The 26860-nt window shown below is 54.6% G+C and overlaps 1 protein-coding gene across 5 annotated transcripts in view; it reads right to left on the reverse strand.

Moving 5' to 3' along the window:
- LOC110568922 (tubulin-specific chaperone D-like) overlaps window positions 1-26860 on the reverse strand; it is a 73402-nt gene that overhangs the window by 21043 nt on the left and 25499 nt on the right. For 2 of the 5 annotated variants that reach the window (XM_064370163.1, XM_064370166.1), the window contains exons 7-10: window positions 14347-14392; window positions 11210-11342; window positions 4358-4500; window positions 2684-2744 (exon numbers count right to left, since the gene is read on the reverse strand). In XM_064370163.1, the coding sequence (XP_064226233.1) occupies window positions 2684-2744; window positions 4358-4500; window positions 11210-11342; window positions 14347-14392 (383 nt within the window). Of the gene's footprint in view, window positions 1-1592; window positions 3180-4357; window positions 4501-11209; window positions 11343-14346; window positions 14393-26860 lie in introns of those variants that run through there. The other 3 variants (XM_064370165.1, XM_064370164.1, XM_064370167.1) reach the window with 3 other exon arrangements.

Genomic DNA, 26860 nt, shown 5'->3' on the forward strand with positions numbered 1-26860 from the left:
TCTCCTTTCAGAATAAACTCCTACATGGGTACATATTTAAACTGATGTCTCTTTATCCTTAAGTTTTTTAAATAGAATGGAGTTGATAAAAGCAACATACCAGAAGTAACAAGAGTTCTCACGTTTAACTTCAAAACAGTGGAAAAAAAGAGCTTTTGGAGTTCTGACAAACAGCTCAACGAAAAGAAAGCGTGAAAGGATATAAGGAAAGCCAGGGCTTCCCAGCTCAGAGTTGGGCCCACACACCTCCCTGCTCTTCTCACACACCTGAAGTACTCCAGCACAGACCCGACCACGTCATCTGCCAGCGCTTGGGGAAGCCTGCCAGCCATCCTACTGAGACTGAGAGAAACGCAGCAATCCGTCAGGGGAACCAGCCTGTCGCCGAGGGCATGCGTGAATGCCTGAGCAACCATCCTTTCCTCCAGAGACCAGCAGAGAAAGGGCCAACTCCAGGCAAGCCTGCACCCTGCTCAGTGCCCCCTTGGTAAAATATGCTGGAGGATGAAGGAATGTGCACCCTGCTTGGAGCCCTGGTGGTAAAACATGCTGGAGCGTAAAGGAAGGAGCCTGCTCCTTGCTTGGAGCCCCTGTGGTAAAACACGCTGCAGGATAAAGGAGCCTGCACACATCTGAAGCCAGGTAGATACAAAGGGAACGAGCACACATGGCATGGGGCAGGTCACCGTGTACAACTGTAACACAGACACTGCCGGCCACCAGTGGCGGCTGAGGGCACCGAGGCAGCCGGTGAACACTGAGGGTTTCACCCTGACCCTCCCTACTGGAGCCGGGCTTCCTGTCTGCCACCCCAAATGCTGACTGTACAGGGTCCCATTAGGCCAAGTGACATGGGCTCATGGCCCCACATGGAGGCCGCCTGGGGCCAGCTCACAGGGTCCAAGTCCCTGGAGACGGCCCCATGGGGAAGGTCCCAGTCGGAAGCCTCCAGGAAGGACCCTAGGAAGGCCCGCCCAGCCTCTCACTGCGTGGGCCCATCACACCCAACCAGACAACGTTCTGGGCTGAGAAGCCATCCCTGTGGAGAGCTACACAAAGGCCTGCGCGAGCCCCTGAAGCCCCGTGGAGCTCCACCCAGCACAGATGCACGGGACAGCAAGGGCAAAAACGGCCTTCCTGCCCCACCCCAGAACCTGCCGGCCCCTGCACCTGCCTCGTCCCCTCCACAGCAGAGGCCCCCCCTGACACCTCAGCACCTACCGGCCCCCGTACTTGCCTCATCCCCTCCACAGCAGGGGCCCCCCCGACACCTCAGCACCTACTGGCCCCCACACCTGCCTCATCCCCTCCACAGCAGGGGCCCCCCCGACACCTCAGCACCTGCCAGCCCCCTGCACCTGCCTCATCTCCTCCACAGCAGGGGCCCCCCTGTAAGGGTTAACTAGATTGTTTATAAAGCTTTGCACAGACTCCACATGATCTTCATTTCCTTGTATAAGTTGAGAGCATTCGGTGCACAGAGTGAGTTCAACTCACCTTGAACCCGGATCTGGGAACCTGGCCAGTTCCCGTGGTCCACTTTTTAATAAGCAATTCAAGGACGCAGTTGCATAATGAAGACGGAGTCAGCATATCTTAAACTGTAAATAAGTTTCTTTCTTTAGCACAATATAAAAGAAATGAACTTCTTTTTTTAGTACAGTATAAAAGATAATTCAGTACTAATACACTATAAGAAGAACAGTCTAGTGTTATGTTACAGGAAAGAGCTTATTACTAAGAGTCGACAGAAGGCTTGGTTTTGCAGTTATCCGTGCTGATTTCTTTGCCGGACGCCCGTGTTGATCTTTGCCGGTGTATACCCGTGCTGATTTCTTTCTGGTGTATGCCCGTGCTGATTCCTTTCTGATTTATTTGCTGGTGTTGCTGTGAGGCTCCCAGATTGACCTTGCGATTACCCGTGCTGATTTCTTTGCTGGTGTTGATGCAGATGGTATTGTATATATTTGTAAATAAACCTATTCCTTATTCCTATTTCTCGGCTGGTGTTTTTCCTTCCCATGAACCTGCCTGTTCAAATTAAAATCCAAGCTTGGTACTAACTGAAACTGAAACACCCCCTGACACCTCAGCATCACGTGTATTGCTGTCCCTGCACAGACCCGAGTCCACAAAGCCACCAGCTCCTCCAAGCCAGGGTTCCACCAGTTGTGCTCAAGGCCTGGCCCCACTGGATCTGCCCCACGACCTCCTTGGAGGCCCAGGCTGCACATCAGCTCCCGCAGGTACGACAGGTGCTACTGAAGGGTGAATGAGGGGCTGGTACCTGCTCACCCCACACAAAAGGTCTCTTCCCTGAGCACCATCACTGTAGGAGCCGTGACCCCATCTGTGGGCAACGATAGGTGGGGGCACAGGGATGAGGATGTGAGAAAAACGGGAACATTTAGAGGATAAACAGGCAAAGCCAGCCTGCTTGTGACCTGGCAAGGCCAGCCAGGGCAGGAGGATGGACGGGCCTGGAGCTCCGCCTCGGGAACCTTCTTCACACCAATGCATAAAGTGACACGTGTCAGTTAGAGGAAGCCACGTTGTACTCCAAAGCGCTTGGGAATCTCTATCTGTTGAATCGCACGTGAAGTTCTCCTGATTCAAAAGGCTTGGCACAGTGGCCGAGAGGCCGGCCCACTCCACAGGGCGCTCCTGCGGCCGCGACACCTACCCCTTGGCTGCAGACCACCGCACGACAGTGTCCTTGTCCTTCAGCCCGGCCAGCAGCTGCTCTGTAGGAAGAGGAAGCGATGCATGGTGGTCCACACAAAGCTCCTAGTCTTCCTGCTGTAAGGTGACCCAGCCCATACACTACTCAGTGCACATGCTGAAGGGAATTACGTTCAGAATAATATTAATAGGAAAAGAACATTTTCTTCTCTGTGTTTTCAGATAATCACATAAATCCATGTTCCTAAGTTCTCTGCTCTTACGAAGCAGCTCCCCTCATCAGAGCAGGCGACGGGAGCAGCTGCCTACCCCCAGTGAAGGCCAACATCAAGGGCCCCACCCAGGCCAGGAGAAGGACCTGCAGCTCACGTGGGACCAAGAAGGGCTGGGAAAAGCTTCCTAGAGAAAACCCCCAGCCAGCGGCCGCATGAAGACGTGCTCTCCCGGGGACCAGGCCTTGGTGACAGGCTGAACCTTAAGAAGAACCACACAGAAGCCTAGAGGATGCAAGGAGGGGGTCGGGTCACATGGTGAGGACCCTGCAAGCCTCAGCAGGGTGGAAACCTGGGCCCAAGGGTACCAAGCAGGCCGGGAAGACCTGACGGAGAAGCTCGCTGAATGACTACAGGGGAGGGTGGAGGGACAGTCTGGAGCCAGCACGGCAGCTGGAATGAGGGCAGAGGGGATTGCCTGCAGGGGATGGGAGACAGAGCAAGCCTGCGGCAGGCAGCAAACGCAGGGAAGGGGCAGACCCAGGGCCCCACCTGGGACTCGGAGCCGCCCAGCACAGATACTGGCACCCACCACGCAACCTGGGAGGGCTCTGAGAAGTAAAGGTCAAGGGAAGAGCCAGAGTGCCTGCTGGCTCAGGGCTGGCAACAGCGCCGCGGGCGCCCTGAGGGTCACAGTCTAGGTGGGGTGTGGACAACTCCAGGCAGAAGCCTGCCCTGGAGGGAGCAGAGGGGATGTGAGCAGAGCGCGGCACAGTACAGGCGGCAAGGCCCTGCCGGCCCATCAGGAAGCTGAGACATACTGGGAGGATGAGGGCCTCACAAGGGAGGGGACACGAGGAGGCCCTGCCTGGGGCCGGGGAAGACCTCATCCAACCCACGGCAAGAGGGTGGGGCAGTGTGGGGACAGAAGCCAGTCCCAGGATGGCCGCCTTGAGGGGCTCACTTTGTTTCCCAGGCTGGTCTCCGTGCAGCGGAGGAGGGGACAGGGCAGGGGATGGAGACCTCTGCGAAGTGCAACGTGGTTTAAGGGAGTTCGAAATGGCTCTTGAGTTTAGGAGCTAAGCAGGGTTTAGGGGCAAAGGAGCCAAAGACCTGAGCCCCAGGGACCCCACCTCAATTTCTTGGGGGAACTGTTTCCCGCAGACACGCCCAGCCCCTGAGAGCAAGCAGGTCAGGAAGGTGGGGAGGCTCAGGAAGGTGGGGAGGCTGCGGGAAAAGGGGCTTCTACGGCACACAGGAAGAGACTGTCCACGGGGAGGAACAGGTAGGGTTCCAGAGCCAGAGGACCGGCAGCAGCCATGCACTAGGCGAAGGGGACAGGGAAGGAGGAAGTGCAGTCCTGGAGCAGGTGGTGGGGAGCAGGTGGCAGAGGGCGGGGAGTGGGGGAACGACACAGCCCGACAGTGCCTAAGACCTGAGGCCACGGCTTAGACCCCACACACCTATCACGCTCTCCACGCCCTCTGGGACGTCGTCATCTTCGTTGTCATCTGAGGTCAGGAGGGGCGGCTTCTGCTTCTGCTCGCTCTGACCCTGAGTGAGGAGCTGCAGATTTGCAGCCAAAGATCGGCAGCCACGCTGATACCTGTGCAGATCAAAGCATTCGCAGATCAGCTCTGCAGCCCAAAACCTAACAGACACTGTGTCCTGATGACTGAAATCAATAATTTAATGTCACTCTGAATCTCAAAAGGATGCCTGTAAAATTCCAGGCACTTTACATTTACAGAGACTGGATAAGAAGGAAGAACCCCAAGGCACCACCATCAGCACGAACCGCCAGGAGGAGTCTGGTGTGAGCCGCGAATCCGCCCGACTCCAGAACATCTCACCTGGTGTCCAGTTCTGATGATGGAGTCAGGAGAGAAAGTACAATGATAAGTACACAGACCACAGGACCAGCACCTTCACTGGGGGTGCGCTCAGCCTTCAGGACGTGCTCTGCCTCCTGACAGCCCCTTCCTGAACGGCCACCACTGCCACCACCTAGGCCACACGTGGCCCCTTCATCACCAGGTACTGTGTCTCACCCATGACCAGTTCCTACAGATCCTGCCTCCTGAACGCCCCTCAAAAGCCACCGATGTGTAGCCCTCTTCACACCCACTTGGGGCCTCTGCATGATCATCCCCCAGACACGCCCTGAAGGGGCCACAGCACAGGCCCTGGGACCTGGCTCACAGTCAGGCCTGCTCTACAACTACTTGCTGCGTTACTCTGCGTGGCTCCTGAGCCGCTCCATGCCTCCATTTCTCCTGGGTAAAATGGGAACGCTGTGCTACGCAGAGTCCCCTCCGTAAAATGGGAACACAAGTGTTACGCAGAGTCCCCTCCGTAAAATGGGAACGCAGTGCTACACAGAGTCCCCTCCGTAAAATGGAACACAGTGTTATGCAGAGTCCCCTCCGTAAAATGGGAAGGAACGCATTCCTAAGCAGTGTCCCCTCCGTAAAATGAGACTGCAGTGCTACGCAGAGTCCCCTCCGTAAAATGGGAAGGAATGCAGTCCTACGCAGAGTCCCCTCTGTAAAATGAGACTGCAGTGCTACGCAGAGTCCCCTCCATAAAATGGGAAGGAATGCATTCCTATGCAGAGTCCCCTCCGTAAAATGAGACTGCAGTGCTACGCAGAGTCCCCTCCGTAAAATGGGAAGGAACGCAGTCCTACGCAGAGTCCCCTCTGTAAAATGAGACTGCAGTGCTAAGCAGAGTATCCTCCGTAAAATGGAAGGAATGCAGTGCTACGCAGAGTCCCCTCCATAAAATGAGACTGCAGTGCTACGCAGAGTCCCCTCCGTAAAATGGGAAGGAACGCAGTCCTATGCAGAGTCCCCTCTGTAAAATGAGACTGCAGTGCTACGCAGAGTCCCCTCCATAAAATGAGACTGCAGTCCTTTGCAGAGTCCCCTCTGTAAAATGAGACTGCAGTGCTACGCAGAGTCCCCTCTGTAAAATGAGACTGCAGTGCTACGCAGAGTCCCCTCTGTAAAATGAGACTGCAGTGCTATGCAGAGTCCCCTCCATAAAATGGGAAGGAATGCAGTGCTACGCAGAGTCCCCTCCGTAAAATGGGAACACAGTGTTACACAGAGTCCCCTCCGTAAAATGGGAAGGAACGCAGTCCTACGCAGAGTCCCTTCCGTAAAATGAAACCGCAGTGCTATGCAGAGTCCCCTCCGTAAAATGAGACTGCAGTGCTATGCAGAGTCCCCCCCATAAAATGAGACTGCAGTGCTACGCAGAGTCCCCTCCATAAAATGGGAAGGAATGCAGTGCTACGCAGAGTGCCCTCCGTAAAATGAGACTGCAGTGCTACACAGAGTCCCCTCCGCAAAATGGGAATGCAGTGCTATGCAGAGTCCCCTCCGTAAAATGAGACTGCAGTGCTACGCAGAGTCCCCTCCGTAAAATGAGACTGCAGTGCTACGCAGAGTCCCTCCATAAAATGGGAACGCAGTGCTAAGCAGAGTCTCCTCCGTAAAATGGAAGGAATGCAGTGCTACGCAGAGTCCCCTCCGTAAAATGGGAAGGAACGCAGTCCTACGCAGAGTCCCCTCCGTAAAATGAGACTGCAGTGCTAAGCAGAGTATCCTCTGTAAAATGGGAAGGAACGCAGTGCTACGCAGAGTCCCCACCATAAAATGAGACTGCAGTGCTAAGCAGAGTATCCTCCGTAAAATGGAAGGAACGCAGTGCTACGCAGAGTCCCCACCATAAAATGAGACTGCAGTGCTACGCAGAGTCCCCTCCGTAAAATGGGAAGGAACGCAGTCCTACGCAGAGTCCCCTCTGTAAAATGAGACTGCAGTGCTAAGCAGAGTATCCTCCGTAAAATGGAAGGAATGCAGTGCTACACAGAGTCCCCTCCGTAAAATGAGACTGCAGTGCTACGCAGAGTCCCCTCCGTAAAACGGGAAGGAACGCAGTGCTACACAGAGTCCCCTCCGTAAAATGAGATTGCAGTGCTATGCAGAGTCCCCTCTGTAAAATGGGAAGGAATTCAGTCCTACGCAGAGTCCCCTCCGTAAAATGAGACTGCAGTGCTAAGCAGAGTCTCCTCTGTAAAATGAGACTGCAGTGCTACACAGAGTCCCCTCCGTAAAATGAGACTGCAGTCCTATGCAGAGTCCCCTCCGTAAAATGAGACTGCAGTGCTACGCAGAGTCCCCTCTGTAAAATGAGACTGCAGTGCTACGCAGAGTCCCCTCCGTAAAATGAGACTGCAGTGCTATGCAGAGTCCCCTCCATAAAATGGGAAGGAATGCGGTGCTACGCAGAGTCCCCTCCGTAAAATGGGAACACAGTGTTACACAGGGTCCCCTCCGTAAAACGGGAAGGAACGCAGTCCTACGCAGAGTCCCTTCCGTAAAATGAAACCGCAGTGCTATGCAGGGTCCCCTCCGTAAAATGAGACTGCAGTGCTACGCAGAGTCCCCCCCATAAAATGAGACTGCAGTGCTATGCAGAGTCCCCTCCGTAAAATGAGACTGCAGTGCTACGCAGAGTCCCTCCATAAAATGGGAACGCAGTGCTAAGCAGAGTCTCCTCCGTAAAATGGAAAGAATGCAGTGCTACACAGAGTCCCCTCCGTAAAATGGGAAGGAACGCAGTCCTACGCAGAGTCCCCTCTGTAAAATGAGACTGCAGTGCTACGCAGAGTCCCCTCCGTAAAATGGGAAGGAATGCAGTCCTACGCAGAGTCCCTCCATAAAATGGGAACGCAGTGCTAAGCAGAGTCTCCTCCGTAAAATGAGACTGCAGTGCTATGCAGAGTCCCCTCCGTAAAATGGGAAGGAACGCAGTCCTACGCAGAGTCCCCTCCGTAAAATGAGGCTGCAGTGCTAAGCAGAGTCTCCTCCGTAAAATGAGACTGCAGTGCTACACAGAGTCCCCTCCGTAAAATGAGACTGCAGTCCTACGCGGAGTCCCCTCCGTAAAATGAGACTGCAGTGCTACGCGGAGTCCCCTCCGTAAAATGAGACTGCAGTCCTACGCAGAGTCCCCTCCATAAAATGAGACTGCAGTGCTACGCAGAGTCCCATCTGTAAAATGGGAAGGAATGCAGTGCTATGCAGGGTCCCCTCCGTAAAATGAGACTGCAGTGCTACGCAGAGTCCCCTCCGTAAAATGAGACTGCAGTGCTACACAGAGTCCCCTCTGTAAAATGAGACTGCAGTGCTATGCAGAGTCCCCTCCATAAAATGAGACTGCAGTGCTATGCAGAGTCCCCTCCATAAAATGGGAAGGAATGCGGTGCTACGCAGAGTCCCCTCCGTAAAATGGGAACACAGTGTTACACAGAGTCCCCTCCGTAAAATGGGAAGGAACGCAGTCCTACGCAGAGTCCCTTCCGTAAAATGAAACCACAGTGCTATGCAGAGTCCCCTCCGTAAAATGAGACCACAGTGCTACGCAGAGTCCCCTCCATAAAATGAGACTGTAGTGCTACGCAGAGTCCCATCCGTAAAATGGGAAGGAATGCAGTGCTACGCAGAGTCCCCTCCATAAAATGGGAATGCAGTGCTATGCAGAGTCCCTTCCGTAAAATGAGACTGCAGTGCTATGCAGAGTCCCTCCATAAAATGGGAACGCAGTGCTAAGCAGAGTCTCCTCCGTAAAATGGGAAGGAATGCAGTGCTACACAGAATCCCCTCCGTCAAATGGGAACGCAGTCTTAAGCAGAGAGCTCCTGTGAGGAGCAGTGAGAGGATGTGCTCAAAGCATGCAGCCCAGCTCCACACTGAGCAAGGCCCCTGTGACACGGTCACTCCTGCCAAGGGTGAGCGCAGGGCAGGCAGTCTGGCTGTGGGCCCTGCTTACTGGGCCTCATGCAGAAAAGGCACCTGGTGGAGTTTGGGGCAGACTCCCAGAGGATAAACAACCTGGGCTTCGGAGGCAGAACCAGAACTCACACCCTGGTGCTGACGCCATCAACCTGCCTTGAATGACCCAGCCTAGGTCTCTGGGACTCAGTTTCCAAGTATAGGAAACACAGAGAGTCAGGGCAGTTTCCCAGATGGCCCCACGCCCCCACCTCCCGCATTCCTCTCCATGAGGTGTGGCCTGGGCCCAGAGATTCCGTCCCCGAGAACAGAACACACAAGAAGCCAGAGCTGCCTCCATCCAAGAGGCCTTGGCTTCCACCCGCCTCTCTCAGCCTCCAATGAAGCCGGCTGCCACACTGTGTGCTGCCCTGTGGAGGGGCCCACGTGGTAAGGACTTCGAAGGGGTCCCAGCCAACAGCCCACAAGGCACCAGGTCCCAATGACAACCCATGAGGAGCCTGGAAGCAGACCCTTCCCAATGCAGGCCTTGAGATGGCAGCAGCCCGGCCAGTGCCTTCACGAAGCCCCAGATGAGACCCTGACCGGGGACCTGGCTGAGCCACATCCAGATCCCAGACTCACCCAAACTGAGGAAAAAGCACACTATTTAAGTTGCTAAGTTTAGGGGTGCACTGTCATGCAGAATAACTGAAATGTATGAAGAGAGTGTCATCAGCCATCACAGGACCACGGCCGACACCATCGAGCACCCAGCAAGACAACACCCCACGGGCCGCTGTCCCCTAACACCCCACAGGCAGGCACACCCTGGCCCCCACTCTCCCCAACACCCCACAGGCAGGCGCACCCTGGCCCCCACTTTCCCCTAACACCCCACAGGCGGGAGCACCCCAGCCCCCAGTCTCCCCTAACGTCCCACGGGCAGGCACACCCCGGCCCCATCTCCCCAACGCCCCACAGACAGGCGCACCCTGGCCCCCAGCCTCCCCAACACCCCACAGGCAGGAGCACCCCAGCCCCTGCTCTCCCCTAACACCCCCACGGACAGAAGCACCCCAGTCCCCAGTCTCCCTTAACATCCCACAGGTGGGCACACCCCAGACCCCAGTCTCCCCTAATACCCCATGCATGGGTGCACCCCGGCCCCCACTCCCCCCAACACCCACAGGTGGGCACACCCCGGCTCGTACTCTCCCCAATACCCCTCAGGCAAGCACACTCCGGCCCCTACTCTACCCTAACACCCCACAGGTGGGAGCACCCCAGCCCCCAGTCTCCCCTAATACCCACAGGTGAGTGTATCCTGGCCCCCACTTTCCCTTAACACCTCAGGGCTGGGCGTCACTTCAGCTGCCACTGTTGTCACCGAGTGCGAAGCTCAGTTACCTCACAAAGACCAGAAAACACCATGAAGATGATGACCTCAGGCTGCTGCCACACATGCCCTCTTGCCCTCAACGAGGAGACTCGGACAGAAAGCATCAAGCCACCGCCGGCCGGCAGGTGATGGCCGCCAAGGCAGGGCTACAACCCCCTGCTACACCACCTGACCTCCTCCCCGCAGGGGCGCTTTCTAAACTGCAGCAAGAAACAGCCCAGAGGACAGCAGTCTCGCTAGGTGGAAGGCTCCCATTTGCGGGAGAGGATGTTGAGGAAAAAGGAGCTGCTGAGAAGGAGACCCAAAACTCTGCTCAAAAATTCACTTGGATCCCTGGGCACCTCAAGATAAAGAAGCACAAGGTGAGACCCAGACACACCTGTCAGAGAATGGCAGGGAGGCCAAGTGTTACGGAGAACAAACCCAAGCCATAAAACACGCATACACCGCCTCCGAGCGATACGACACACATACACTGCCTCCAAATGAAACAACATGCATCTGCCGCCTCCTAGCCACACAACACGCATACACTGCCTCTGAGACACACAACACGCATACGCCGCCTCCCAGCCACACAACACACGTACACAGCCTCCGAGCCACACAACACACATATGCCGCCCACACCAGGGAGCACACACCACATCCAACCGACACGACATACACATGCCGCCACGCCAGGGAGGCCACACGATGCACACACGCTGCCCTCCTGTCACACCAGCTGCACTTCTGCCAACCGAAAGATGCAATCAGAAAATAACCAAAGAAAAACCTTCCTCTCAAAATCAGAAACACTTCTGGGATGAAATGAAACAATGAAAGCAGAAGACACTTGTTACTGACGTGTCTTCTCTGCCATCACCACTGGACACAAAAGCCACAGCACTGGCCATGCCCACAGATGTTCACCCATGGCTTGGCCCACCCTCCAGACAGTGCCAACTGTGTCCAGAACCACAGCACGTGGCCCCCAACACATGGTGCCCACCCCCGCACAGTGACCACCCATCTCCCAACAGCAACCACCCACTCCACGGTGCCCGCCTCCCCACAGCACCCGCCCCAACAGCACCTGTCCCCAATGGCACCCCCCCACCCCACCCCACCGTCCTCACAGTGCCTACCTCCATGCCGCCACCTTCAGCTTCAGGAAGGTCAGTCCCAGTCGCTGCACGAGCTTCACCCCCAGCTTCCGCAGCAGGGTCTGGTTGCTCTCAGGGAGTCTGCAGCCATCAAGGCAGCTAAGGACGGTGGCAGCTGTAAACAAGAGCTGGACTCAGTGCAGGGAGGGCTGCAGGGACCTTCTGATTGCATCACCTGCATCCCCGAAACCACAGCCAGCTCCTTGGGGATCTCGAGGCAGGAGACATCACCAAGACCCCTATCATCCCAAATCGTGAACCAAAAGCTGCTGGAGTTGAACCTACTCAACTTCCTTGCTGTGAAGCGACAGTGGTGGGTCAGGAGAGCAAGCGCCCAGAGGGCAGGGAGCCAACCTGAAGAGGGGCAGCACACACCACGGCCAGGGAAACTATGCAGGCCACAGGGCACGCTGCGGCCGGGGAGACCACACAGACCACAGAGCACGCTGCAGCCGGGGAGAACCATGGATCACAGTACATGCTGCGGCTGGAGAGACCCTGCAGGCCTTGGTGCATGCTGCAGCCTGGGAGACTATACAGGCCACGGGCAAACTGCAGCGGGGGAGACCACGCAGGCCACGGGCACGCTGCAGCAGGGGAGACCATGCAGGCCACGGGCATGCTGCAGTGGGGGAGACCACGCAGGCCACATGGCGCAATGCAGCCAGGGAACCACGCAGGCCACTGGGCACACTGCAGCCAGGGAGACCACGCAGGCCATGGGCATGCTGCAGTGGAGGAGACCACACAGGCCACATGGCACAATGTAGCCAGGGAACCACGGAGGCCACGGGGCATGCTGCAACCGGGAAGACCACATAGGCCATGGGGCATGCTGCAGCCGGGGAGACCCCGCAAGTCATGGGCACGCTGCGGCCAGGGAACCACGCAGGCCACAGGGCACGCTGCAGCCAGGGAGAACACCCAGGCCACAGGGCACACTACGGCCAGGGAGAACACCCAGGCCACAGGCACACTGCGGCCAGGGAAACCACCCAGGCTGATGGGGTTCCTGTGGCTTGCTCTTTTTTTCAGGGCGAATCACTCAGCGTCATGCAGCAACGACACCAGCAGGACAGGAGGCTGAGCCGAGGGGAGGCTCCAAGCAGCACTGGGCACAGCATGAAAGGGAGAGCCTGTGAGCAGGAGGTGTGCGGGGTGGGGAGGCACCGAGCTCAGCCCAGGAGGACGGCCTTCCCAAGACAGACAAGGGCTGGGATGGAAGTGCATGGCGACTTCAGAGATGGGCTTGGGGTGAAATGGACAAGACTGCAACCAGCTGACCAGGGAGAGGAGAGAAGAAGAGAAGCTGAAGACAGAGCTGAGAGCTGGGTGAGGTGATGCAAGTCAAGGAGAAGGAGGAAGGGACAGCAGGGCGGGGACACAGCAGGCGGGGGGGGGGCATCAGGGCGGGGACAGAGCACGAGAGGGGGGCAGTGAGGGGCACACAGCAGGGGGATGGGGGCAGCAGGGTGGGGACAGAGCAGGCGGATGGGGGCATTGGGGTGGGGACACAGCAGTGGGGTGGGAGGGCTGAATCTGCAGAGCCCTGGGGGAAGCTCTGCCTTGAGGCTGCAATCGATAGAAAGGGAAAATTCACCAGCTTTAGGTGCACCTGGCAACACGTGTGGCCTCGGGCAGAGGTCCTCCCTGTTTAACTCACTCATGCTTGCCTGCAGACCAGGCCAGCTATAAAAGCATCTGAGTAACTCCTCAGAAGGTTAACACCGTGGGCAAGACCAACCTGGGTGACAAGCACAACAGACCAAGAGGGAGCAGGTCTGCGTTCACATCACCAAGGACACTCCTCCTGCCAACAGTGCCTGGCAACCGCTGCTGGCGGTCTCAGATGTGGTGAGGACGTGGCGGCCGTGTGTCTAAAGAACCCCATCTGCCAGAGACGCATGGAAGCACACACAGGTGAGACGCACCATGTCCCTGCATGAGGTGCAGGACGAAACAGGGACCACACACCAAAACTCAGACACTCCAGAGAGAAACAAGGGGCCTGCACACCTTTCTCTCTCCTTATACATATTTCAAATTTTCCATAATGAAAACTTTTAAAAACAAAGTTATTTAAATCTGACATTTGGATAGCTACTAAAACACAGAGGCTCTAAGAAGTTTCTCTTTTTCCAGATGGTAAACCTCTGCAAGGAGAGAAGTAATGCCCTTACTTTCACAAACTGAGGCTCACTCTAAAATTAAGAGAATTGGGCCAGACACGTGGCTAATGCCTTTAAGCTCAGCACTTTGGGAGACCAAGACAGGGCAGATCGCTTGAGCCCAGGAGTTCAAGACCAGCCTGGGCAACACAGCAAAATCCCATCACTACAAAAAATACAAAATTAGCCGGGTATGGTAGTGCTCACCTACAGTCCCAGCCCCTGGGGAGGCTGAAATGGGAGGATAGCTTGAGCCCAGAAGGTCGAGGCTTCAGTGAGGTGTATCACACCACTGTACTCCAGCCCGGGCAACAGAGGAAGACCCTGCCTCAAAAACAATAAGAGAATTAGGAAGAAGGAAGAAGGCACAAGAGGCCGTGGCTATGGCTATCAGAGGAACATGGCTGCTACCGGGTCCCAAGAAGCCAGGTCCAACCTCAGATCATGACACAGGCCTTGCCCAGACCTCCCATACCAGACCCCAAGCAGCAATCCCTCCTTATCAACTGACTAGGAGAGCAGATGAAAGCCCAGTTATTAAAACCCACAACAGGCCAGGTGCGGTGGCTCACGCCTGTAATCCCAACACTTCGGGAGGCTGAGGCGGGTGGATCACGAGGTCAGGAGATCAAGAACATCCTGGCTAATATGGTGAAACCCCGCCTCTACTAAAAATACAAACAATTAGCTGGGCGTGGTGGCTCAGGCAGGAGAATCACTTGAACCCAAGAGGTGGACGTTGCAGTGAGCCAAGATCGCGCCACTGCACTCCAGCCTGGTGACAGAGTGAGACTCCCCCTTAAAAAAAAAAACCCACAAAAAAAAAATGACAGTTTCCAAATATACCAACGTACAGTTCCCGTAACTACAAATAAAATGTTAAGGAGACTCTTGATTCTATGTGGGCAAACCTGCACCACAAATATATCTTCTCTTAAAAATAAACCTTACCATAGGGCAAACAGTCTTCACGTTTTCCATGTTTAAATATTTGTGCCTAAAAAAAAAAGTTTAATGTTAAAAATACACTTACAAGTTTAAAACATAAACACAAATTGTTAAAACAATTCATTTTATCTTTTGGAAGTTTTATTGTAAACAATCACAACCTAGTAACAAAAAAAACAGTTTTTGTACACGATAAAGTAATTTTAAGAAACGAGCAAAGTCATCTCCCAAAAGTTCATCTGAAAATAGGGACGCAGTGCTGAGTCCAGTCCACTACGGAGGGCTGCGGCCGCTCCACCTCCGTCAGTGGAATCACTGCAGGGATGGAGTCCAGTCCACTACGGAGGGCTGTGGCCGCTCCAGCCCCCTGGTCAGTGGAATCACTGCAGGGATGGAGTCCAGTCCACTACGGAGGGCTGCGGCCGCTCCAGCCCCCTCGTCAGTGGAATCACTGCAGGGATGGAGTCCAGTCCACTACGGAGGGCTGTGGCCGCTCCAGCCCCCTCGTCAGTGGAATCACTGCAGGGATGGAGTCCAGTCCACTACGGAGGGCTGCGGCCGCTCCACCCCCATCAGTGGAATCACTGAAACGTGTCCAGGTTTAAGTTCAGGGCACTATTAGCCTGTAAAAAGGTTTTTTAAAATTATCAGGATGCGTACAAATAAAGAGACAAGGGTTTAAAGTTACAGGCCAAACTACCTCACACAAGGGTCTCCATCTGCATTCGTGCTTCACCAACAAATGAGAAGGGTGACCAGCTCAGCCCGTATCTCGCACACAGGCCTGGCACCCGGTCCCCAGGACACACACACACACAGATGTCATCACCTGGAATCCATCAGACCAAACAGGAATACCAGATTTTCTCTCAAACACTGGTTCTAGCCCTCCTGAATTCTCAACCTGAGTTTTTACCTTCTGCTGTAAAGTCTGGAGGATGGATGCAAAGATTCACATAAATATCCAAGCCCCATAACCAAAGCATCCTAGAGCTGAGCCCTTCTAAGAAAAAGCAAATCAATTTCCTTTCCTTCAGAAAACAGAATTTCACAGTCCAAATGAAAACTCTGTGTTTCAGACCATCTGCACTGCACACTGCCACTACCCCTCCCTGGGCCCTTGCTGTCACCCACAACACGGCAAAACGAAGCAGCAGGTGGGCCCACTGGGAGCTGCTCGGCCAAGGTGAAGAGGCTTTCACTAAACACTGGCGTCTTTTATTTGCATTAGGAACCCTGTAAACTGCCTGATCTTTTACTTATGTGTAGAATAGGCCGGGCGCAGTGGCTTACACCTGTAATCCCAGCCCTTTGGGAGGTCAAGGTGGGCCGATCACGAGGTCAGGAGTTCGAGACCAGCCTAGCCAACATGGTGAAACCCCATCGCCACTAAAAATACAAAAATTAGCCAGGCGTGATGGTGAGCCATGTAATCCCAGTTACTCGGGAGGCTGAGGCAGGAGAATCACTTCAGCCCGGGAGGTGGAGGTTGCAGGGAGCCAAGACATGCCATTGCACTCCAGCCTGGGCCACAGAGCAAGACTACATCTCAAAAGTAAAAAAGAAAAAGTGTAGAATAGAAATGTCTTCTTAAAAGAAGAGGGGGCCAGTGCTGGGAGGCCGAGGCGGGTGGATCACCTGACGTCCAGAGTCCAAGACCAGCCTGGCCAACACGGTGAAATCCTGTCTCTATTAAAAATAAAAAATTAGCCGGGTGTGGTGGCGCGCACCCATAGTCCCAGCTACTCAGGAGGCTGAGACAGGAGAATCGCTTGAACCCAGGAGGCAGAAAGGTTGAAGTGAGCTGAAATCGCGCCACTGCACTCCAGCCTGGGCGACAGAGTGACACTGTCAAAAAAAAAAGAAGAGGGAACTTGGACTCTCTCCACTGAGCCGGCTGAGGGGCTCTCCTAAGGGCTGATCAGAGAAGCAGTGAAGCCACACAGACCACCCGTCACCCCCGTGGAGCAGATCCCACACCTATGAGCAAAATGTGAAGGAGACATTGATTCTCCCCATGAGGCAGAGCAGGGTCTCTGCGTCTGTAAAACGGGGCAGCGGCAGCACCCACCCCACTGAGCCACTCCGAGAATCACATGCAAGTGTTCATCAAACACATTCACCAAGAAGGTTGGAGACTTAGTCCCCTTTCTCTTTAGGGAGATGGATAGTACATGTCCCTACCAAGTGAATGGAGATGATCCTTGTTTGCCCAAAACCAGTTCTCATTTAACTTTAAGACTCTTCCCTAGATTTAGTTTGTGTAAAATTCAAAATTGAAAGTTAAATTACTTCACGCCAATCCAAATGTATCCAACTTAGTACGTGTTTTAACCCCAAGTCATCGGTTTACAGAGCAAACACTTGTGAACAGAAACCCCAGGGCACAGGCACGCTCCCCCGGTGGGATGCAGGGTTCGGGGCAGTCACAGGGCAGAGCACACACTGAAACTCCCTGGGGCTGGGCTAACGGCCTGAGGCCCACCAACGCACAAGGAGAAGCCTCACCCCCTCTCCGGGGGGCAAGAAGACAAGAAACTTCACAGAGAAGCCGTCACTGCAGCCAGCTCGCCAGCTCAGTGGGGAACAGTCACAGAGAAACTGTCACTGTAGCCAGCTCGCCAGCCCAGTGGGGAACAGTTTGCCAGGTGGACCATGGAGGGTCCCTCACCCCCACCCACACCCCCCACCTTGGTAGGCTTCCAACTGCTACAACAGAGGCAGGCAGGAGCGATGCCGGTGACTTCCAGTCCCAGGTCAGAAGCCTGGCACCCGGTCAGGGTCTCTCTGGACACCACCCCTCAGGACATTCCCCCCGGGAAGCCGGCTGCCCACAGGAAGAGCCAGTCTCAGCCGAGGGCCCGCTGCACCCTGCCCCTCGAGGCACTGCCATGCGGTCTTCTCGGCAGAGGCCCAGGCATCAAGGGGTAGTAACAAGCCACCCCTGCACCCCGCCCTGCGAAGCCACAGAATCGATCCATGTAAGAGTGTGGCTGTCACTGATGTCACCAGCTGTGGAGTAAGTTGTTCCACAACAAAACCCGTGAGCAGCTGAAATCTCATCCTGTAGACAAGGGGCACCACCGTATCACCTACAGCTGCGGCCACGTGACCAGATTCCACTGGGAGTCAGATGGAGGACATGGGGATGAACAACGAAGCCCATCACAGAGACTGATGGAGAAGCCTGGGGGAAAGGCTAGAACCCAAACCTGAAGAGCAGCTGTGCGGCCGGGAGGGCACAGGACCAAGATATGGGATATGCTAACTGCTCCTGGAAACAGGCTGGCATGTCCCCCGCTCTCTCCTGGAGACTGGCTAGCATGTCCCCGGGTCTCTCCTGCAAACAGGCCAGCGTGTCCCCTGGCCTCTCCTGGAAACAGGCCAGTGTGTCCCCCAGCCTCTCCTGGCAACAGGCCAGCGTGTCCCCGGTCTCTCCTGGAGACTGGCCAGCGTGTCCCCCGGTCTCTCCTGCAAACGGGCCAGCGTATCCACTGGTCTCTCCTGGAAACAGGCCAGCGTGTCCCCCGGTCTCTCCTGGGGACTGGCTAGCATGTCCCCCGGTCTCTCCTGCAAACAGGCCAGCGTGTCCCCCGGTCTCTCCTGGAGACTGGCTAGCATGTCCCCCGGTCTCTCCTGCAAACAGGCCAGTGTGTCCCCTGGAAACAGGCCAGCGTGTCCCCCAGTCTCTCCTGCAAACAGGTCAGCGTGTCCCCTGGTCTCTCCTGGCGACTGGCTAGCATGTCCTGTGGTCTCTCCATCCCCTGGTCTCCCCCAGTGACGGGCTAGCATGTCCCCAGTCCTACTCAGACGGGCTATCATGTCCCCTGGCCTCTCTGTCCCCTGGTCTCCCCTGGTGATGGGCTAGCAAGAACCCCCGGTCTCTCTTGGTGATGGGCTACCATGTCCCCTAGTCTCTTCATCCCCTGGTCTCTTCAGGAGACAGGCTAGCGTGTCCCCTAGTCTCTCCATCCCCTGGTCTCTCTCCGTCAACAGGCTGGCATGTCCCCCAGTCTCTCTTGGTGGGCTAGTGTGTCCCCTGGTCTCTATCCGCAACAGGCTAACATGTCCCTTGATCTCTCTCCGTCAATGGGCTGGCATGTCCCCCAGTTTCTCTCAGCAACAGGCTAACGCATCCCCTAGTCTCTCTCAGTGACAGCCTAGTGTGTCCCCCAGTCTCTCCATCCCCCATCCTCCATGTCCCCTGGTCTCATTTGGCAACAGGCTAACACATCGCCTGGTCTCTCTCATTAAATAAAAAGAATCCAAGAGTGCCCTCACACATGAACATTCTTTATTTACTAAACTCTGCGAAGTGCAGTACAACATTCTGAATAGGAGACTGAGATAAATGTGGTGAGCTGGGAGTGGTGGCTCACACCTGTAATCACAGCACTCTGGAAGGCCGTGGCAGGCGGATCTCGAGGTCAGGAGTTCGAGACCAGACTGGCCAACTTGGTGAAACCCCATCTCTACTAAAAACTACAAAAATTAGCTGGGCATGGTGGCTCGTGCCTGTAATCCCAGCTACTTGGGAGGCTGAGGTAGGAGAATTGCTTGAACCAGGACCTGGGAGGTGGAGGCTGCAGTGAGTCGAGATCGCACCACTGCACTCCAGCCTGGGCTACGGATCAAGACTCCAACTCAAAAAAAAAAAAAAAAAAAAAATACAAGTGGTGATGAGCTCTCAGGAGAGCAAGCATCATCTCTTGTAACTGGCCTTGACACCCCACACCTGGAAACGCCCAGCCCAGCTCCCGCTGTCCCCAGCCACACGCAGGAGACAGCACCAAGACCAGGACCGGCCACCATCTGCGGTAACCAGCACCCAGTGTGTTTACAGGTCAAGGATTCTTTTTCTCCCCACACATGTCTCTACGTTGGGCAGTTTCCAGTGGAATTACACAGGGGCCTCCTGGGCATTTGGCACACACAGAGAAAAGCCCCAAAAGTTACCCACTTTCCAGGCATGGACTCAGGAGGGCAAAAAGGACGACAGGGAAGGAAGAGTCAGTGAAGACAGGGCTTTGTTTGCCTCCACTGACTTCATCTAAAAATAAGGCCGTCTTGGCCTGAGAAAGTGTGCAGTGGCCAGTGCTCAGTGTGGCAGCGGGATGGGGACCTGTTGGCAGAAGACACAGCCAGAGACAGCGCTCTAGTCATTCACGGTCTCGAGTGCTCACCAGCTAAGCCATGAAATGGGGCCACATCCCACTTTCATAGAAGCATAATGGGACCAACTTAAAACCACCTGCTGAACAGCATACCCTAGACAGAGGCAATTACACCCGGATTAGAGAAAAACACCCCACACAGTGATGAGGAAACACTGCCAGGTCTGTTTTTGTTGTTCCAGAAACTAGCACAGCGCAAGGTGCAAACAGAAGGAGTTTCTTAGCAATCATCCTCACCCGCCATGCCTTTCAATTGCGAGCCACCCAAGCTGGCTTTTCTGCAACGTGCAAGCCAGCTTCCCCTCCTGGGGGCATGTTCTCCAAGCCCAGTAAATCACAGGCTGCCGAGCTATTCAGGAGCAAGCTCAGCCACTGCCAAGCAGGAGATGCTGGTTTGAAGCTCCCTGGAGGCACTGCCAAATCTAGGCCAAGAAAAGCAACTCCACCCCAGGCCCTGGGAGAAGGGCCCTCACGCCACACCAGTTCAGGCTCGGCTCTTGCTGGTGACATGGGCTTCTGGGAAGTTGTGAGTGTTGGACAGCACTGAGGCAGACGGCTGAGATCACGCTAGCTGCGTCCCAGCGGGTCACCCCGGGGCCCCACCTAACTAGCCATGCCAACTCCGCAGATGGGGAGGGGGAGACTCTTCCCCTTTCTGCGATCCTGAGTCCTGCTCCCACACAAAGACATGGCATCTTGGAGGGTTCAGGCTCTGCACACAGAGGGCAGCCATGTTCAAAGCCACTCTAGGGCACGCCACACAGAGGGTCCACAGGACACGCACAGAAGAGCATCTATAACACCAAACAACCCATTCCAGGCTGGAGTACCTTGAGAGCACAGTCCCAGGTCCTTCCTATGCTGCAGCGAACCTACCAGGGCCAGGCCTTCCCTGGAAGGCAGTGACGCCCACACTGGGCTGCAGTGTGGGAGCGTGCAGGGCTTCACAGAGGAACTCTGTGAACAGCAGGGCAGGAAACAGCCTTCCCACCACACCACTACTGGAGCCCAGAAAAATCACAACTTCCAGTGCATGTGCTGGCCTGCAAAAACAAAAGCCAGGGACATCTTAAAGAGCCCTACTACCACCCCAAGAAAGAAAAGAAGTTGCGATGGGGCGGGAGAGCACTCAGAAGAGAGCTTGTCCAAAAGGTGGGGGCCCAGGTGGGGCCAAATCAGACGCACTGCCTCCTCCAGGAATGAGCACGTGTGCACCCTCCTCAGGACCGCCATACATTCAGAGGAAAAAAGGAGTTTACAGAAGTGAAAATTTTGTTTGTTGAATTAGTAAGTGACTGATTAGAATCAGAACCCCAGAGTGAAAAAATATACTGTTTTTGACAAAATAAGCTTCTGGCAAAGTATATAAAATTTTAAGTAAACAAAAAATTAATTTCAGGCTGGGTGTAGTGGTTCATGCCTACAATCCAAGCACTTTGGGAGGCCGAGGTAGGAAGGTTGCTTGAGCCCAAGAGCTCGAGACCAGCCTGGACAACATGCCAAGACCTCATCTCTACTAAAAATACAAAAATTATCCAGGTGTGGAGGCGTGCCTCTGTAATCCCACCTACTCGGGAGGCTGAGGTAGGAGGATGACTTGAGCCCGGGAGGTGGTGGCTGCAGTGAGCTGAGATTGTGCCACTGACGCCAAAAAAAAAAAAAAAAAGGTAATTTCACACAAAAATGCTCCAATGATAGAAATAACCACACATAGCTCTTATCTTTCCAGAACGAGGTGCTGTTTATTCACCTAACCTTGGAATGTGAGGTAAACACCACCCTCCTTCACAGGTGGGGCCACGCAAGACCCAGCTTCACACCCTGGCAACCCTGACCTGGGTCCACGTCTGCTTTATCCACAAACCAAGCAACACAGCACTGAGAGAGAGTTCAGAAACCACAAGAGGACATGGCTTCCTACTGCTATCCCTCACAGGCACCTTCACCTCATGTGTCAACCTGCTCGTGACGGTGTATTGCACTTAGTCCTGCATCGTAGAACCCAGGGGTCAATGGGGAATGACAGACTGACGGTGGGCCTGTAGAATGACACGTTTCTACCGCACCTCACCTATGCTCACATGCACCACCAGCACTGTGTCACAGTTCTCTGCAGTACCGCATCTACAGTCGTGCGGTGCAGGCGTGCAGCCCGGGAGCGACAGGCCACACCGCAGAGCCTGAGCGTGCAGCAGGTGACCCCACGTACATCTACGCGCCGACGACGATGTTCACACGACAGCACTGCCCAACAACACATTTCTCAGGACTACCCCGTTAGGGGATGTATGACTATTTCGTGACTGATTCAGCCTTTTAAAATGTTCCCAGCAGCCCACAAAGTGACCTCACAGCATAAACAGCCAGTGGCATTACCATATTCCAGCTTAAACAACTCCCCATCACTGAGCCTTCTGGCTGCTGCTCCAAGCTCATTCTGAGCAGTCCGGCTTTGCAGGACGGGGACCACTGACTGCTCACATTCAGGTGTGTGCGACCACCTCTGGGTGTGCCCCTTGCCCAGAGGCAACAGAGTTCCCAAGGAGGAGAGAAGTGAGGAGCCCACGCACCTCCCAAGGTTGAGCAAAAGTTTAGGAAAGCCCTTTGCTCATCGTGAGCCACCACAAACAGGTAAGATGCTAGAAAAGGGTTGTCAATCATCCTGGCCGGGCACAGTGGCTCACATCTGTAATCCCAGAACTCTGGGAGGCTGAGGCGGGCAGATCACTTTGGTCAGGAATTTGAGACCAGCCTGACCAACATGGCAAAACTCCATCTCTACTAAAAACACAAAAAATAAGCCAGGCGTGGTAGTGGGCACCTGTGATCCCAGCTACTCAGGAGGCTGAGGCAGGAGAATCGCTCAGAGGGAGAGGTTGCAGGGAACTGCAATTGCGCCACTGTACTCCAGCCTGAGTGACAGAGCAAGACTGTCTCAAAAATAGTAATAATAATAATAATAATAATCCCCATTAATATAAGAATTTCAAACACAGGAAACCTACAAGATCTAAAAGGATTAGAATCAATTTCTAGGGCCTGGCTGACAGCTCACACCTGTAATCCCAGCACTTTGGGAGCCCAAGGTGGGTGGATCACCTGAGTTCAGGAGTTTGAGACCAGCCTGGCCAACATGGTAAAACCCCATCTCTACTAAAAATATAAAAGTTAGCCAGGCGCGATGGCACGTAGCTGTAGTCCCAGCTATTCAGGAGGCTGAGGCATGAAAATCGCCTGTGCCCAGGAGGCGGAAGTTGCAGTGAGCCAACATCGTGTCACTGCACTCCAGCCCGGGTGACAGAGTGAGACTCCAACTCAAAAAGAAAAAAAAGGAATCAATTTCTCACAGCAGCAAAAATGCAGTCACACACAGCAATCTCCACAACATCAAAAGAAAACTTAAGACTAGGAAAAACGGAGAAAAGGGAAAGGGAAGATCAGCCTTACAGACAGACCCAATTTTAGAAGTCTGGTCCCTCCCAAATTATAATTAACAGTTATACTGTTATTTATCACTTATTTGCACTTTCACCTAAAATTAACCATTTCTCTATCAATCAACCAAAAAACATCCATCATGCCTCTCCTATTTGCCCAACGTACTGACACATAAAAGATGCAAGAGACAATTCCTGCCACAGAAGCCTGAAGCCAAACCAGACAAATAAAATCGTATGTAGCTCCCAAGCCACAGAGCAGCCCGTGGGCTCAGAGGCCACGGGAGGGCATGACAGCGGCGGGGGAGACCTCGCAGAGCAGCGGCTTCGCTGGGACCTGAAGGGGCATCAGTCTGGGAGGCAGGGGTCTCAGATTCCGGCGTCTGAGGTCAGAGAAGGATCTGAGCTTCTCTGCAGTGCAGGTGGGAGTGGCATAGCTCTGAGCCCAACAGGAGGGAGGATCCACTAACCAGGAGGCCAGTGGATGTGACTGTGCCCCGTGTGGAAGCGAGAGAAGAAGACACACAGAGGCAAGGAAGGAAGAGCAGGCAAAGACCAGGATGAGGCAGGGCCTAGGCCACATCCCCCGACAGGGCTGCTGATACACTCTGGGAAAGACAGGCTGCACAGGGGTCCAAGGGCCGGCGACATGAGCAGCTCTGCCAGAACAAAAACAAGCATGAGGACGGAGGGCATCCATGGCTAAGAAAGGCCAGTGAGCCGAGCAAAGACACCAGGACACACGGGGAAAGCTGCGAGGGCCATAGCCTGAGCCCTACTGCTTCTGAGGCCAAGATGAAGCCACCCTCTACTCAGGCCACAGAACAGCAGGTGTGCCACCAGGATCAACGGCACAGAGGCAGCACGGGGCAGAGCCTGGCACTCCACGAACGGAAGCCTCACACCCTCCACCACCAACTTTACTGCAGCCAGCAGCAACAGGAGAGGCAGGAGGGTGGTCGGGGAGCCCAGCGCCTCCAGAAGGGACAACTCCCAGAGGGAAATGGCTCACACTGGACCAGGCAGCAGAAAGGGGCAGACTCAGGATGACGTGAAGCAGAGAGCCACGTGCTGGGACGAGGACCCCCAGGACAGGAGACACGCTAGAGCCACATCCACGAGGCAGGTGTGAACGGACAGCAGGCAGGAAGACGGGCCTCGACAAGAACCCGGCTCCTGGTCGCATGCATGGCCAGCAGCACAGAAGTTCCTGTTTGCTGCTGGGCTCCCAAGTACACAGGCTGGGAAGGGAAAGTAACAGCACAACAGGTATGACCTGAGACTTGAGGGTTCTGAAGTGTCACACGTGTACCCAACAGGTGCATAGAACGAGGGCTCGAGAACCAAGGACAGAAATCAGGAAATGAAGGTCAAGGGTGAATCAGAGCTGAGATATCAACAGCCGGGGCCAAAGCCTGAGGGACATCAGTCTTAGAGGGAAGGTCAAGGCGAAATGTGGGCAATTGGGCATCGAGGGCCAGGGAGCCGGATGAGGGCGGGGCAGGTGAGGGGGCAGGGGTACCCCATCCTGCACAGAGGCCACAGGCCAGGATGACCAGGATGAGGGCCACCATGACCCAGCTCTAGCCCACTCAGCACCAGCCCAGCCTGGCACACAGTCCAGCTCTCTGCCTGTCTGTTCCTCATCCAAGAACTGAGGGGGGCAAGGCTGGTGACCCACCAAGCCTCCTCCCCATCTAGCACATGACCCTGCGCCGGGCTGCCTGTGAGCACGCACCTGCGAGCAGGATGCACCACTTCGGCAGGGACAGGCCGGTGCTGCCAGGAACTCGAAGGCATGCAGCTCACCACACAGGCTTCTCTAAGACTCACACCACTGTGCCTGCCCCACGTAAAATGCTGAGTGATGGGAAATTATTGTCAGAGCTGGCGGTCCAGGTCTTTACTCAACGCCATGAGGAAACTGAACCAGCGTGACTTGGGGCACCTCGTTTCCCCAGAATGCTATGGAAGCATGAGCTCTGGAAAGTACCCACATTCAAACTGCTCTTGCCATATTTTCTCCATCCCAAACCTTACCCCAAGATAGCACTACAACTAATGAGCCCTAAATGGAACAGTAGGGCACTGTTCCCCAAATCCGAAAAGAAATCAAGGCCAAATGAGAAAAGTTATAGGCAATCAACTGTCTTTCATCTTCAAAGCGTGTGACTGAGCTAATTAGCCTCACACCAGCCTCTGTGGTGAGAGGTCTGCTGCTTCCCTCCCGGGTAGGGCCAGGCACTGGTGTCACCCTCGCCTCAGGTCACAGGAGAGAGTCAGCAAAGGGCCTGAGCAGAGTTCACAGCAGCTCAAGCCCTGGTTCCTGGCCCACGCAATCCGGCCACAATTTCTCCTACTTGGGGACCTGACTGCTTTTATTAACTATAAAAAGCAGAGCGGCTTCTGCATCTCTCTTCACAAGTACCCAGCAGGAGCTGGGAGTGAGGCTGACTATGCCAGCATTCTTTGGTTTTTAATGCTGCTGTTTGTGACTATTTTATCCTTAACAAGAGTTGTGCTTTTGTCAATAATAAATAAAAAGCCACACTGTGAAGGGGAAACTTGAGCCTCACAGCCAATAAGGGGAAGAGCACCCTATTATCCTATCACCACTTCCACTGTCAGCAACCCCGTCTCAGTCCCAGTCCTCACCCACCTCCCAGCCATTGTGAGGACACACGGGGAAGAACCCATGCCACAGTCGAGTCTTCCAGTCAGAACTCTAGAAACCAAGACAGTGCAACTATCGACAAGCAAGCAGCATGTAACACATGCAAATGACAGCCATTTTCCCTTTTTTAATTTTTTTTTTTTATTGAGATGGAGACTTGCTCTGTCGCCCAGGCTGGAGTGCAATGGCACAACCTTGGCTCACTGCAACCTCCGCCTCCCGCGTTCAGGCAATTCTCCTGCCTCAGCCTCCTAAGTAGCTGGGATTATAGGCATGTGCCACCACACCTGGCTAACATTTGTATTTTCAGTAGAGACGCAGTTTCACCACGTTGGCCAGGCTGGTATCAAACTCCTGGCCTCAAGTGATCCGCCTGCCTTGGCCTCCCAAAGTGCTGGGATTACAGGCATGAGCCACCGTGACTGGCCCGTTTTCCATTTTTCATGTTTTTTTTCTTCCTTGAAGTTCCTCAATTTGCATTCACCTTAATGCTTAAAGTGGGACTAAACCAGAGGGTGCTTTTAAGGCTGAGCACAGGGGTCTTCCAGGGAAATGACGTTGCCAAACACCTGCTTTCCTCCCATAGGAGCTGAAAACCCTCATGGCCAGAGAACTATGCTTCAAGGAAAATGAAAATCCAACCCTGGTTTCGAGGGTACTTGTTGAGAGTTCACCTGTTTCGCCCACACTAATGAACAGGTAGATGACAATGGAGCCAAGTGCATCAAAGGAAACAGATGAAACCCTAAGCAGAATCCACCTGCAAGTTTCATCACGCACAGCAGGCACCCAGCCTCTGCCTGCAGCTCTGCCAAGCCCATGGCGAAACCTCCCCCCGGCTCAGCACCCAACACTTCCTCCTGCTGAGGCAACCCTCATCAGTCCACACGGACCCTGCAAAAAGAGAAAGGGAAACCACAGGCATGGCTCTGGAAAGACTCGAGCTGCTCCGGCAGCAGCCCAGGGCTTCAGAAGGCTCTGGAAGGGGCATGCTGGCCCCGGGAGCTGCCAGAAGCCCGGCCCTGCCAGGAGTTGCTTCACAGCAGTTTCATTCATTCCCTTCCCAGGGATTTCAGCCGGCTGAGTCAGACAATTGCTCATTCTAGCTGCAGGCAACTCTCTGAATAGTTCTGAGGTGCTGTTGCCAATCTGCCTGGGTGCTCTGCCCCAAACAGCAGAGACAGCACACCTCACTCTTTGCCAGCACATGCCAGGGGGGTGGCACAAGGCTC

Source organism: Aotus nancymaae, unplaced genomic scaffold (genome assembly GCF_030222135.1).
Source record: "Aotus nancymaae isolate 86718 unplaced genomic scaffold, 86718_ANA_hifiasm-v0.15.2.pri h1tg000102l, whole genome shotgun sequence".
Classification (NCBI taxonomy): domain Eukaryota; kingdom Metazoa; phylum Chordata; class Mammalia; order Primates; family Aotidae; genus Aotus; species Aotus nancymaae.